The sequence below is a fragment of the Pituophis catenifer genome, unplaced genomic scaffold (assembly GCF_029215685.1).
Source record: "Pituophis catenifer annectens isolate HBS135680 unplaced genomic scaffold, rPitCat1.0.hap2 SCAF_2, whole genome shotgun sequence".
NCBI classification, from domain to species: domain Eukaryota; kingdom Metazoa; phylum Chordata; class Lepidosauria; order Squamata; family Colubridae; genus Pituophis; species Pituophis catenifer.
This window is the reverse complement of record NW_027256882.1, coordinates 177,355,195-177,370,878: the sequence shown is the minus strand read 5'-3', so window position 1 is coordinate 177,370,878 and position 15,684 is coordinate 177,355,195. Positions and strand designations below refer to the sequence as shown.

Genomic DNA, 15,684 nt, shown 5'->3' with positions numbered 1-15,684 from the left:
AGTTTGGATGCTACAATAGGCAGAAGGACTTCGGTCAAATGGCCTTGCTAAAAAGAGAATGCCATAACAATTCTACATGGCATTCGGACATGGGGATATACTCAATGCATCCTTGGAGGTAAAGACTGGGCTCGCACCAGGGAGATCCAAATTCAAGTCTCCCCTTTACCCTTGAGCCCACTGGCTAGTCATTCTTTTTCATTCCAATCTAACCCACAAGAGATGAAATTAGCCATATGTACAGCATATCGCTTAGAGCCCTCAGAGAAAAAATAAGAGATATAAGTAGCAAAAAAAGTGAAAAAAAACACTCAAAGCTGACCCTTCACCTCTGTTGTCAAGTCAAGAAACCACTCACTATCATCCCACCCACTTCACATGCTAAATCCAGCTGGATTTCTAAGGCCTGTAAAGCCAGATCAGCCCTGGAGCCTAACCCAGCCTTCTGCTGAACATGCTTAATCCACTGTTTTCCCCATGGCACTCTGACCACACCAGTCATACTTGTTGAAAAGGTTGAGGCCGATGCGGTACTGGCGGCGCTGCACCACGTCGTTGTTGAAAGCAGGAGAATCCCAGCTGTGCCGCGTCTCACGCTGGTAGGTCTGCTTGCAGGGGCCCCCGACAGTCGTGGTGGTTGTTGGGGCAGGTGGAGGCGGGTCGCGCAGGCTGTCCCGTGAGGAGGATCCTGAGCTGCAGTTGATGGTCTCGTTGGAGTTGGTGGTGCTGTTGAGGCTGTCGTTGTCGCCATCCGAGTTGTCCGGCGGAGGAGGCGGAGGCAGGCGGCCTGGGGCCTGAGGGGGTGGGATGGGCAAAGGTGGAGGAGGCTGGCTTTTCTCAGGATGATAATGGCGGTGTGGGTGTGGGGAGCGTGCAGGCCCTCCAGGATGTTTGAGGGTGCCATGGGGACTGCAGCCATCTTGCTCATACATGAGCCCCCGACTGAGTGAACCCCGATCAGAACGGTCGCTCAGATCCACTGAGCTGTCACTGGGAGGCTCAATTGTGAGCAAGGGCAGGTGAGCGCCCCGAAGGCGGTAGTCCCGGCATTCCATGCAAGGTGTGCTGCGCCGGCTCCCGCCCCCATTCTCCCGACTGTCCTCCCGCTGGGGCGCCCCCCAGTACTCCGGCCGTGGGGCTGGTGGGAGGGGCACCCCCGGAGCAGGCTCTGGGGGCTCAGTGCTGGGGGGGCGCTCCAGAGAGAGGGGTGACGTGGGAGCGCCTTCGTCCAGATAGAGTGTGACATCACTGAATGAAGTGGCAGCACTGTCACCCTGCTGCTCCTTGGATTCACTTTTTTCCAAAGTGGGGCCACCAGGTCCTCCCTCCTGGCCAAGTGGGTGGCAGTTTAAGGCTTCATCAATCGATTCTGCCAAGGACTTCACCTATGGAGAGGCAGAGAAAGAGGTCAGCCAGGGCAGATTCTCTTTGGCACTATAATGGTGCAGGGGAAGACTTGGGAGACAGGAGGAAGAGCCACAGACTGGACAAGAGTCAGATAAGACACAGCTGAGTTTGCAGAAGGAATGTGGACATAGCAAATGTCTCAGAAGGCACCCTCCCTAATTTCTTTCGCTATAAAAGCAAGTGGGGGGGGGAGAGGAACGTACTTTCAGATTTGCAAGATTCTGTTAACCTTACCATAAAGTTAGAACTAACACTTTGGGGTGCGCTTCTTAACTGGACTACCTTGCAAGGCTGACAAGGGCTCAATACATATTGTGAGAAAGAAACAGGGAAAAATAATCCTCTACTAATTAAATCAATCCTGTACCTTATTTTAATTAATGAACTCCCATTTGAATAATCTTTTATGAAACATATGGTACTGCAACAGTGAGAAGACAAGTAAGTTATCAAATCAGAATGCAGAATTGTTATAGTATCAAACTCATTATAGTATCGATGTACCAAAATGAAATCTGCGCACACAAGTGATCCAAAGAATGATTTATAGGCAAGATGCAGTTAATAGTTTTATTCACACTAAAATCCTTCAGTACTGCTGTGAAATTGTTTTTCTTACATTAACTGGGGAAAAAAATCAAAACAGGATTCCATACAAGGTTTTCATATAACCTATCCTATTTGCAAGGACTTCTTCTGATAATGTTATTTGGGGAGATGGGGGGAGTCATCTGCAATGCAACGTCTACTAGTGTTGTTGCTTTAGGAGGTGAGTAAGTCTGGGAAACAGAATGGCAAACGAAGAGAAAGAAGCTAATGTGGAGCCCTTTTAAGTTTCATTGCATAATAAGATGAAGTGAGAATGGAAATGTTTTCCATTCAGATATTCAAAGGCACAAAAGGCACCTGTGAATTTACCTGATCTTACTTATTTGGTACACAGTGTTTCAGGCTTGAGAACAGTGTACGACTCGGAGTGAGTAGAGACTACTTCCAGATCAGTAGGTTACCATAAAGTAGTCGTTATGCATTATAAGTCCCCTTTGCTGGGAAAATATCAGGCCCCATTATCATCTCTTTCTTGTCTTGTCAGAAATGTCCATCATGTTACTTATTTGCCAAGGCTAAAGATCAATGCTTTTTCTGTGCCAAGGAATCCCTAGATGCACTTGCACTGATATTAAGCCTACTTTGTCTTGGCTGCAAAACCCAGACAACCCCTGGATATAACTCTTCCTTCCCATTTAATACCGTGTTTCCCCGAAAAGAAGACCCTTATATTTTTTTGAACCCCGAAATAAGAGCTTGGCCTTATTTTCGAGGAGGTCTTATTATTTTGGGGCACGTGGAGCAAGACGGGGCTCCTCTTGCTATCTTACCCGATTTCCAGCTCTGTCTCCCTAACCCTAACCAGAGGAAATGGCGGGGACTGGATGCACATGCGGTTAAAAATTCTTGGGGAGGGTTTATTATCCAGGGAGGTCTTATTTTCGGGAAAACACGGTAGTCAACTGGGTTTCTGCAACCCAAATATGGTACAAAAAGCCCTGGGTGCCCTTGGCAGAGTATGAAGAAGTAACATGGTGAAAACAGCAGAAACAAATACAAATGGTAATAAAAGGAACTCAGATTATTAACTGTTCTATAAAGATAATTTTAATAACACCAAAGTGTGTTAATTGTTTGATGCTGAACTTGGTTGGTTATCCCTGTACCTTTGCACACCACAACAGAAATACGGTGTGGAGTATGTACTATATATGAATTAGTTATGGTTCCTAGGAGGAGTCAGTAAAATAGAATTTCAGAGTAGAGGTGAAATTCCAACAAGGGATTTGCTAAGTCATGACCCATTTTTCGTAGCTTGTCTCTGTATATACTAAACAATTATTCCTGCTGCTAATAAGAGGGATAAACATTGCGGCTAAGCATTATGATTGTAACATTTTCAACCAACAAACCAGGGAGCCTTGGCATTGTGCTCATTAGTTTTCCAACTTTTTTTCCATTTTTTTTTCTTTGAAAGAGGCTTACAAAGTAAAAAAAAAAACACTACAACTGAAAACTCAAGTAATATCAAGGCAAAAATCAAGCATGCTTCAGTTTACAATGCAATCCCAAATGGGATTATCTTTTCTAAAACAGCTCATCCTGATTAGGGGCAGAAGATTTGTGAGGACACAAGCTTATAACCCTGTGGGGTTATAAGCAAATGAATTCTTGCTGCTTTGCCTGGGTGGGGTAGTGGGGAGATGTGGGTGAAGTGGAGCTGCAAAAACAAATGAAAATATTGGCTTCTGTCAGCTTCAACTGAGCCTACTTTGAAGTGGGAACCTGGACTATGGTGAAATACAGCAGCTTTGTCCATCCTCTGCTTCTCTTCTATGTAGATGAAACAAAGCTTAGATGCAGCATATGGAAAAGGTCCTTCTGGCTAGAAATGAGACCCACAGACTGGAGATCCCCATCTATGCATTGGCTTAGCTCAGGGACAGCAGAAGATACTTTGATACTGTGTTTCCCCAAAAATAAGACCGGGTCTTATTTTCTTTTGACCCCCGAAAAAACAGCTATGACTTCTTTTTGGGTGGGTCTAATTATTTGATTCACCTTGGGTCAGCTGCACAGACAGCCCCGCCCAGCAGGAGCCCGCTGCTGACCCACTTCTTCTGTGGCCGCTTGCTGTTGCTGGCATGCGTCGCCCCTGGCCTCCCTTTCGCCGTCAGAGCCTTCTGGAAAGCCCTCTGCAGCTGAGAAACGGGCTCCGGATTGGCGCACGCAGTGCCCCCTGGCTTCCATTTCACCTTCAGATGCCTTCTGGAAAGTCCTCTGCAGCCAATAACAGAGGTCTGGATTGATTGTTATGCAGAGGGCAACTGAAGGTGAAATAGAAGCCAGGGACAATGCGTGCCAGCGGTGGCAAGCGGCCACAGAAGAAATAGGCTGCAGAAGAAGTGGGCCGCAGAAGACGGTGAGGCAGGTGTCCGGGTGTGTGAGGCCTGGTAAGTAGGGCAGCTCCACCCCCCTCATCCATCCCCCAGCTTTTTACCTTGCCCCACCCCCTGTGGGTGGGGTCTTAATTAGGGCTAATTTTGGAGGTAGGGCTTAATTTGAGTGCATGCATTCAAAAACATGATAGGGCTTCTTTTCAGGGTGGGTCTTATTTTAGGGGAAACATGGTAGCAGAGAAACAATGAGGTTTTTGGAAGGGTTGAAGAAGCATCAGGGGTTATAATCAAGCTGGAGAACACAAAAAGGGCAAAGGTGCTTTCTTTCAGAGTTTCAAGGAAAGCTACCTGGAAATGTGAAGTTTGGGCCTTACCTGCTTGGAGAAGGAATCCTCCAGCTCCGTGATGTCATTGCAGAAGCCTCCAGAAGAGGAATGCAGGGAACTACCATCCAAGCCGGTCCGGCAAGAACCACTGTAGGGAAGCCCGTGATCCAGGAGATGAGGTCGAGCACTAGCCATGGAGCCCTCATCCAGAGAGGCAGGTTTACCTTCAAAGTAAGGGGCATTCTGGGTCTTGTCATATTCTTCAAACGAATATTGCATCCGCATGTTGGACAGTATGATGCGCCGTGACATACGGCTCTCTGATGCCGAACTTCTTAGACGCTCAAACTTTTTGTTCATGCGGTATTGGCGAAAGGCTGTTTGAATTGTACGAGCTGCCCGCCGACTCAAGAAATAGCCCCCATACTTCCGCTCCAGCATCTCCACCTATGATGGGCATCAATAGAGAGGAGGGATTTGGAAAAGACAAGAGGGAGATGAGTGAGGAGAATAGGAAAATCGAAACATGAAGCTAAGAACAAGCTGATCACCCAAAAAAACAGTAGGTTCTGAGCAAGATATCACACTGGGTTTTCTCAGAGCAAAAGGAACCACAGGATATTGTCAATTTCCTGAAGAAATTGAAGAAGCTTCTTGGATGAAAAGAGAAACATCTTCAAAGAAAAACCAGAAAGTCCAGTTGCTTCTGGAAAAAACACCTTTGGGTCAGCCTTGGTAACTTTAAGATGTCTGGGCTTCAACTTGCTGGCTAGGGAATTCTAGGAGTTGGAAGTCCAGACATTTTGAGGTTGCCAAAGTTGAGAAGCATCGACCTACAGACCCTTCAGGTACAAAGCATATGCTCTAGTATTAAGCACTCTCTCTTAGGGTTTCCGTCTTTGCCTTGGATCTTTCAATCTTTTAAAGGGCTTTTGTGGGACCAAGTTTTCCTATTTCATAGATAGTTCCCACACTGGCTCAATCTACAAAACCTTTTACTGCAGCCTTTAGACCAATCAGGTCCATAACTCCCAAAAATGCCCACAATAATGCTGGCTCATTGGACTTCAAGCAAGCCACAGGATCTTATTCCTGCATATCAGGAACCCCAGAAGCAAGGGGAGCTCTCACAATCTACGACCAGGTACCTTTTTGTCCTGAAGATCCGTTGAGAGTTCATAGCTGTCGGATAGTGCTGATCGTTTACTATCCTCCTCTTCCTGCTTCCTCAGCGCCACGCTGGCTGGCTGTAGCCGAGCTCGCTGGGCCCACGGAAGCCCTGGTGACGGAGCGTGACAGACAGAAGAGGAGGAAGATGGCACTAAATCATAGTGCTCAACCTTGGTCACTTCAGGGACGCATCGGTATGGTTGACTGCCCAGACTGTCCACTATGGTTCCTGCCTCGCTTCCCGGAGGGTCTCCTTCCACACTGCAAGAAAGAGAAAAAAGGCTAAATGAATGTTTTTAAAAAAGGTTTTTAAAAAATCATAGAGTTTAAGTATGTACCAACACCATTTTGAACTCAGAACACTCCTCATAATGCTTGAAACCAGCCATTTTGCATTTGTAAGCAGTCACTTTCTTCTCAGAATGGTGGTTTCATGAAACATTTTCCACTTCCTTAGCAGCAACACACCGATACTGTACTTTTATACTATTTATTGTACCTTTATGTCATATTATAGACTGGCCAATTCAGCCATGGAGAACTACAATTACTCTATTGCACAAATTCTTTCATTGAATGAATCTCCTGATTCTTCACAAGTCCCTACTACAGGTAGTCCTTACTTACTGACTGCCTTATTCGCCGTTCAAAGTTATGATGAGGCTGAAAAAGTAGGCTTACAGTCAGTCTCGAAATTTGCAATATTCCAAAAAATCAAGTGGTCTGGGACAGTGGTGAAATTCAAATTTTTTTACTACCAGTTCTGTAGGCATGGCTTGGTAGGCGTAGCTTGGTGGGCGTGGCAGGGTAAATATACTGTAAAATCTCCATTCCCACCCCACTCCAGGGGAAGGATAATGCAAAATCTCCATTCCCACCCCACTCAAGGGAAAAGATATTGCAAAATCCCAGCACAATTTGTGCTGAAATAAGTAAATTGACATTTGAAATAAGAGAACAGGAAGATAAACAATATTATTTGATATGGGATTTATTTTATCAATGGATGGACAATAAAATATGGAGATAAATATATAATATGTGGATGTTGAGATAAATTAAGTGGAATATTTTTCATGAAAATAAGCTTTGGATGTATAGTGATATTTTGAAGAGAACAGGGAGCACAAAAGAATATTAACCGATCGATACACTGTCTGTAATTATTTGGAATGATGATTTTTTTATGTTTTATTTTTGTTTTAAAATAAAAAAAGTGATTTGAAAAAAAAAGAGGGGGAAGGATATTGCAAAATCCCCATTCCCACTTCTGGGGCCAGCCAGAGGTGGTATTTGCCAGTTCTCCGAACTACTCGAAATTTCTACTACCGGTTCTCCAGAACTTGTCAGAACCTGCTGAATTTCACCCCTGGTCTGGGAGCTTGGGTCATTAAGCACAACATCCTGTGATTAGTATTTATGACCTTCACTGCCAGCTTCTGACAAATAAAGTCAGTGAGGAAGTCAACAGGAAGTAATGTTACGGTCACATGATGTTGTGCTTAATGATATGTGGTGCTTCAGTTAATGACAGCAGAACAGATGTTCTAAATCCAGCATAGTCACAAGTTTCACTTAGTGACCACATTGCTTAGCAATGGATCTGTCAGTCCCAATTGTGATCAATAAGTGAGGACTGCCTGTAATCACAATAATTCTGGATTAACTCTTTCCCAGCAACAGTTTGTTATCATTCTCCTGACCTAAGAAATAGACCCTGAAGCTTCCATTAGCCCCATTTGGAAAGCAAGTACTTCCTGAATGTAGAACAGGAGATGGAGGTGGGAGAGGCTGATAAATCAGAGGAATAACATGAAGGTAAGGGTTAAACTTTGATCTAATCGACTCCAACTGTTTTGCATTTGGTTTTTTTTTTTAAGGAGAAGCAATTCCTTGTGCCCTATAAAACCCCTACTGGGATGTTCCTTGTTTCTCTCAGCCCATGACAGCTTGCCTGGGTTCTTTCTAATGGTATCTCCGAAGACTACTCTGTCTCCTTTCCATCAGAATGGAACTTTTGTAAAATAGAAAATTTCAGGAGAGTTGCAAGTGGATGACAATATGAATTCTATCCAACGTATTCACATCAGCTGTGTGCATCAAATAACATATGCAGCAACATCACACTGCAAACTCTACTTCTTTTGTAGTGTGTCATGACATCACATGCATATACATTGAGAAGCAGAACTTATGACATCATGGAAGAACATTTCATCATTTCTATGCAAACTCTGGATTTATCTGGATATCTCTGAATGCACCAAGAGGGAACCAGGTTGGAGAAGGCTGCTCTGTTCAACTTTTGCATCATAATTTTGACTTAAACAAGTCCAGACTCCCTTGAACAGATGCCTTCTTAAGCCCAGTAAGCATGAATGTACACATCTGGTTTAGATAACTATACCTGGTCTAATAAATTCAATTATACCTTTCTAAAACTTCGCAGCTTGAAATCCACAAAGACAAACAAAGCTCCCTTGGCATGTTTGTAAATAAAATACTTACATTAGTGCCAAAGGAACTCTGGGCAAGATGGTTGCCAAGGACAACCAGTTATCTGGCAAGGGATGAATTCTGACAGGATGTGAATGTGAAATGTGGAGTTTCCTGCATGCAGAGGTCCAGAGAGACCTAGACATAGCACTGGGTATTTGCTAACATTCTCATTTTCTAGTCTCAGGCAAACTCTCAAAAGCAAATGACAGAGGCTGAGCTTTTACTGCTCAGATTACAAATTATTAAGGCCTGCTTCAGGTTTACCAAACCAAGAAGAGATACTCACTTCGTTGGGTAGGAGAAAATTACACTAGAATCACACCCATCCCTGACTGTATCTTTGCCCACCACCCAAATGCATTCTCTCATCATCATCATCATCATCATCACCATCATCCATAAGGAAGGCAACTCTCAATAGGAAAAATGTTCCTTAACATTCCTAACAGTCACATATGCAAGATGGGCAGTTGCACAAACTAAATAAACAAATATATTCTACAAAATATCAGTGATGGCTGTGTCCCACAGGTGTATCTATTGGTGGCCAAATAATCTGGTTTGCCATTCCTAGGGGATGGTTGTTGTTTTTTTGTATTTACATTAAATTTATTAACAACCATAAAAAGAAGGAATAAATTTGTTAGCCATTGTCAGAACATACAATTGGACTAGATAGGTCAGAGGACTGATCCTGGAATCTCCAGGAGATTGCATAAATTCTTGTTCTTAAAAAGTAAAATATAGATAAAAAGGAATTTTAAAATGTGGAGGTTATAGTTTTCCAGTACATCATAAATTAGCTGTAAATAACTGATCATACCAAATCACTATTAAATTAAGTTCTAAGACAAAAATTAATACCAACAACCATGATCAAAGCAGTGTAATTTACCAAGTAAATTATAAATTATAATTTTACAGTTCATAAAATTCAATCCATATTACTAAGAGTTTGTTCTGATTTAAATAAACTTGTAAAACTGAATTATAGGTCATATACATAGAGAAACTTACATTTTGGATGTGGTGCAAATCCCTAAATTAAGTTGTAGTTTAGGAATGGTTTTTAGTTGAGTTGAATTCCATGTCAGATTTACAAAGTTATTATAGTCATCAAAGCTTACTCCCACAGCTTTGGTTAGCCATTTTTCCACGGAGGGGATCAAATATCCTTTTCAGTAAAAAGCTTATAATATCCTTGTTATAGTTAGCATTTACAGAGATAATTCAGTAAAATTACTTTGAAAGAATATATGTCTTAGTAAAGTTTAGTCAGAATATTGCAAATTGAAATGGAAATTGAACTTTGTTTTTTATGCTCTTCCCACCTTCTAGAAGAATGGTAAAAGGCCAAAGTCTAAGTTGTTTTTCATTCTAACTGATGCACAATAAAAGGAGTGTAAGCAATTCTACTTTGCCATGAAAGTTGCACCTGCTGATATCCCTAATTCTTCATAACAATTATACAGCCAGTGAAAAATCCTTATCCTTTCTTTTCCCTTTTGCAAATTCATTTTATTTCTAAATGCTCTTGAAAAGCTGAGTTCTTCTGGTTAGAATTATAGTATTGGCACTTTATCCTCATTGGACTAAAGTGCTTTTTCTACTTTCAGTCCAACAATACCTAGATTCTCCTATGCAGATCTTTCAGAAAATATATGAGGGTATATTGTGGAGGACTTCCACTATGCTTTTTCTCAGATTGAGATGATGGCCTGTAGAGGCCCTGGACAGGAGATATTGCTGGGGTAGATTCAGCCAACTGAATTAGATGTGTGTATCATTCCTCTACTTTCCAATCTATCAATCTTAACAATATCTAAAATAGATCATTCAAAGAAGCTGTCTTTACTAGCCACAATATAATGCCTCTTTCTCTGTTTATTCTTGTGTGGTATGTTCACATATGCTTTTCCTGGTCTGGTCTAAATATCTAAGCCCTGAATATAGATTGGCTTCTACTCAAAATATTTATTGCAGCTTTACCAGCACTACAGGTATGAGACTCCGGGGAAGGCTGACTTATTAAAAAAAAAAAGTTATTTAGCAACCAACTGCATAAGCACATGCAGTAACTTTCCTGGTCAGAAACACCTAGAACCTTCTAATCATTCATAGCACTTCCAAGTCACCAAAGGATGCAGTACAATAGACAAGTGGTCTGTTATATGTCTAACACGTGTTTGCAATTTTAAGCAGGGAGGCCGGCAGGCTGAAGCAATTCTAGGGATCTTCTTGTGCCAGTATACAGAGTCTAGGGATAGTATTCTACACAGCAAACCACAAGTGGTCTAAAGCCTGATCTAATATGATCCTTTAACAGTCAACCTCAGGTGGTGACATGAGTACTTTTACAGGAGTCCATTTTATTTAACAATATGGCTTACAAAATGAAAGTAATGAAAAACTGCCATTAAAATAGTAGTGCTGAAAAGAACTGGACTAAGAAAACACTTTAGCACAAGGATGCAAAGTTGGTTGATTCTTTACATCACTGCCCAAATAGTTCCACAATGCTTTAGCAGACAGGTTAAAGGAAAGGAGACTCCATGAACCTCTCTTACGAGGCCTGTAGCATTAGAGGCCTGTAGCATTAGAACTGCAAGAGTAAAGCAAACTTGCTGGCTGCTCTCACAGGAATCAATGTACCTGCAATTTTGGGGAATTAAAGCTCCTAAAGGCTCAAAATATTCAATACCAGCATTTCGAATTAGAGACAAAGCACTGCACTGCCTCAAAACGGTTATTAGTTGACACTGTATGTTGTTCTACAGTATATCAGTGATCAGATTTGTGGCTTGTTAGATAATGACTTTCAGAAGCAAACTGAATTTCTTTCTGAGATGCACAGGGTAATGGGAAGGGGAACTTTAATTACGCTGGGAATAAATATTGCTATGTCTGGTCCTTCAGGAACATCCTGATTTGATCCCTGGCAGCCTCCTCCTTCACAGTATAAAGATGTATAAGCATCATCTATTCTTGGCACTAACCAATAGCGAAGGCTTAATTCATGAAGTGGAAATAGCAGAATACTAGAAAAATGATATATAATGCTAGAATTCTTGAACCTTGATTACAGAATTGAAGTATCAGAAAAAGGAAGATTTTAATGAAAGAGCAGTAATTAGATTCCATAGAAATTCTAAAAGAGAGGAAACTTAAAGTCCAGTTGCAAACAACTCCAATGAAGGGAAGAAACAGAAGACAGCAGAAAAAGGCAACATGGGTGTAACATAATAAATATTGGAAAACAAAGGATCTCTTAGAAGATGGACAGAAGACAGGTCATTAAGGAAAAGGTAGCAAGATACAGTAGAAGCAATATCAAACAGCCTAAAACTCAGGTCAGGTTGGTGAAGAATGCAAAGAATAACAAAGAGGGCTTCCTCAGTTATGATTAAAATATATACATCATCCATAGTTATTATATTGGTGTGCTATAGAAATAATAAAAGAAAAAAATATCAGATGCTCAAAGAATACAAATGCTTACAGGTTATCAAAGGAAAAGGCAAACTATCCAACTTATATTCTGGTTTAGTCTTCTGCAACAAGAGGGCCTGCGTTCAGCCAGATAAAAGTAAAGAGCAGGATGAAGAACTGAAACTTGAAACTGAAAAAAAAACCATAGCAAAGAAATACCTGTTCAGTAATGTCAAAATCAGCATGGATTTGCCAAGTACAAGTCTTGGCAGCCTAACCTTGTCTATTTTTTTAAATTAGGTAATAGATTAGGGCAGTGTTTCCCAAACTTGGCTATTTTAAGATGCATGGACTTCAATTCCCAGAATTTCCCAACCAGCATGCCTGGTTGAGGAATTCTGGGAGTTGAAGTCCATACATCTTCAAAGGGTCAAGTTTGGGAAACACTGGATTAGGGGAATGGTAAAAAAAATAATGTATCTTCACTTTAAGCACTGAACAAGAAACCTCATGACTACCAAGTCAAATTAGCATGAGTCAGATTCCATGACAATTAAACAAATTACTCAAAATTGTACTCAAAGAGGGCGGACGTATAGAAAAAAAAGATTCAGTCTTGGGTCCTATATTCTGCAACATGTTTATTAATAGCCTGGCTAAGAAAGCAAATGCACATGACACCAAATTGGGTGGAATTGCTAAAAACCAAAAAGACAGAAATATTCACATTTATATGATATATGATAGCTTGAATAGTCAAAACTGAAAGATAAATTGAATGCTCTTCACCTAGTAAACAAAAAATAAGATGAACAGATGCAAAACAGGATGGAAGATACTTGGCTTGGCAATAGTATTTGTGGAAAAAGATCTTCAAATGGAAGCTGGCTACAAACGGAACATGATTCAGAAGTGTGATGTGGCTGCAGAAAAGGCAAATGCAATTGTAGACTGCATCAAAGGAGCCATATTTTCCAAATCACATGAAGTAACAGCTTCACAATATTCCACAATGGCCAAGACCCCATTTTAAATACAGAATCCAGTTTTGGACAGTCTACTTTAAGAAAGATTCAGAAAACTGGAACAGGTTCAGAGAAGAAGAAATAAAAATTAACAGGGAATTAGAAATTAAATTCAGTGAAGACAGATTAAAGAAACTGGGGAAGGGGGTGATTTGATGACGCTCTTTAAGTAACTGAAAATATTATACATAGATGGTTTATTCTATGTTTTCAGTAGAAATATACGTAGAACAATGAGTTTGACTCACTGAACATTCCATTTAGGTGTTCAGAAAAACCTCTCAGCTATAAAGAACATTTTGAAAGTGGAACCCATTAACTCAGAAAGTGTTGGGCTCTCTTTTAATGGATGTATTCAAGCACAGGCTAGACAGCCGGCTGTCAATGGTGCTCTAATTTGGATTCCTAGGCTGCCCATAGTTAAAGATGATGGCCATAATGACTCCTTAATACTTTATGATTCTATGCTGTCATCTGCTCTAGCTAAAGTTTTAAAATCGCCTTTCTTTCTCAGATCAGACCAAGAACATGCCATGCAAGAATCAAGATCTTTGTGTTTGCCTTGGTATCCGATCCTGAGCCAAGGGTGATCTGGTGACCAACCTGGGTACTAATCTGGGCCTTGCATTCCTGCTTTTTTAAAAAACAAAAATGTTATTGACATTTTCAAATGCAAGAGTAAAAATTAATACAAACTAAAATATAGTAAGAAGGAAAAAAAAGAAAAACCAGAGGAAAAATAGAAAAAAATATAAAGAAGTGGCTTCCAATCTTCTTTACAGGAGCTATAAGTACAGGTTGTTCTCAACAAATTTGTTTAGTGATTGTTTGAAGTTACAATGGCAATGAAAAAAAGTGACTTATGATCATTTTGATTGTTGCAGCATCACCCTGGTCATGTGATCAAAATTTGGAAACTTGGCAACCAGCATGTATTTATGATGGTCCAGTGACTATCTGACAAGCAAAGTCAATGAGGAAGTCAGATTCACTTAACAACTGGGTTACCAACTTAACACCAGCAGTGATTCACTTAACAATTGTGATAAGAAAGTTCATAAAATGGGGCAACATTCTTAACAACTGTCTTGATTAACAACAGAAATGTTGGGATCAATTGTGGTCGTAAATCAAGGATTACCTATATAACTGTGTGTGGATTAACCTTGTTCTCTAAAGTTATATTGTGACTCTCATCTTTCTATATCTGCTTTATCTAATAAACAAAACCATAAATCACAACTTCACTTTTTTCCTATTTAAGGAAAAAGTCCACAAGAGGTTTCCAATCACCAACAAACATCAATGTTGTCTTTTTTCTAGTCTGACAGATCAATTTGGCCATCCCAGTAAGTTACATTTTGCATTGTTGCTTGCCCACAATATGCCAGTCACCAGTTTGGGCTAGTTTTCTTCTTATAATTATAATGAGGTAACTTTGAGGTACCTGAAAGAAGGCTAAGGCAAAATTTAACAAAATAAAATTAGGACAATCTGGATCGCAGAGAAACTCTTATATTATAATTCAATGAGAAAAAGAGATCATGCTCACCCAGCACAACTGATCAAGTTATTTTTCCTCTGCTCTGTATCAGCAGCATACAACTGGATGACTCAGTTAGACATTAGTTGGCCATTTTTAAAATAGGAGTCTGGAAATTCCACATCTCTTTTTAAATTTCCCACCATCAAGATATCAATGCCTAAATTCAAATTGAGTTATTTATCACAATAAACAGCAAATAAATAAATGATACATTGAAGAAGTAGAAGTTAGAGAAAGTCACAAGATACATGCTAAATCGACAAAGCCACTATTAAACCTATAGACTCCTACTAGAAGACCAACAGTAATTGTATGTAAATTATAATTTATCATGTTAGAATATTTAAAATTAAATAATAGTTTAACCAGTAATTATATCATTAAACTAAAATCATCCCAAGGAGACAAGAAAGGGACCAATTCATTATGCAGTCAATAGATTTTGATGGAAAAGAACTCCCCACATTGGACTACAATTTGGACTACATGATTCTTTAAAAGAAAAAGGATGATTAAGTAGCATTCTGGTAAAAATCACAAAGGCAAACAACAGACTGTGCTGTTTTGAAGGGAAAAAATGCCATTATATCAAAGGCAAGTTCTGTATATCTCATCCAATTAAGCATACATATATACAAATAAGATGCTTTTTTTATCAACACAGTAACTGTTTTGCAATTAAATATATTTGAGTACAATATGCAAAATATTTTATAAGATGAACATCTCTGAAAAAGATGTTAAAACCAGGCCCAAACTTCAAGAAATTAAAGCAACACGGGAAATATATTATTTAAAACACAGATATAAACACACAGAAACCAGTATGGAGATTACTAAAGAAAATATACACAGATAAACTGAAATATCAGAAATAAAGGAAAAAAATACCGCTATGGAAATCCAAATAAAGTGCACTATCCCAGCATATTATCCGTTCTGACAAAACACTAGTGCCCCAATACTTGGTGACACTTCTTGAAACCAAGGATCAAATCGAGCCCATTTGTAATTTTTTTTCATCAGCCAAAACCATTTTGGTATTTGAGACAGCTGCAAGTTCAAATCATGACAAGGCCCTATTATGCCTTCACTTGGTCAACCCTGGAGCAGCTGCTTCTTCTGCCTCAACACACCTTACAACAGTCTCAATACATTCAAGCCACATTCTTTTCTATCAAGTTCCTGGCAATGTCTCAGTCCCTTAAATACCCATCCCCCTCTCCCCCTCTCAAGGTTTCATGGAGAAGCAGAGTGTTCCTTGATTTCCTCCAAACGTTATGGGGCTGAGAGACAGCAGTTGCTACAGCCCACCCCAGAGGCAGTTGCATCTT

At 40.3% G+C, this 15,684-nt stretch overlaps 1 protein-coding gene across 3 annotated transcripts in view; it reads right to left on the bottom strand.

Annotated features, from left to right (window-relative positions):
• The window catches only part of IQSEC2 (IQ motif and Sec7 domain ArfGEF 2), a 157,204-nt gene that overhangs the window by 22,062 nt on the left and 119,458 nt on the right, over window positions 1–15,684 (bottom strand). For all 3 annotated transcript variants that reach the window (XM_070938181.1, XM_070938182.1, XM_070938183.1), the window contains 3 exons: window positions 5,830–6,112; window positions 4,730–5,128; window positions 505–1,385 (listed from right to left, as the gene is read on the bottom strand). In XM_070938181.1, the coding sequence (XP_070794282.1) occupies window positions 505–1,385; window positions 4,730–5,128; window positions 5,830–6,112 (1,563 nt within the window). The remainder of the gene's footprint in view (window positions 1–504; window positions 1,386–4,729; window positions 5,129–5,829; window positions 6,113–15,684) is intronic.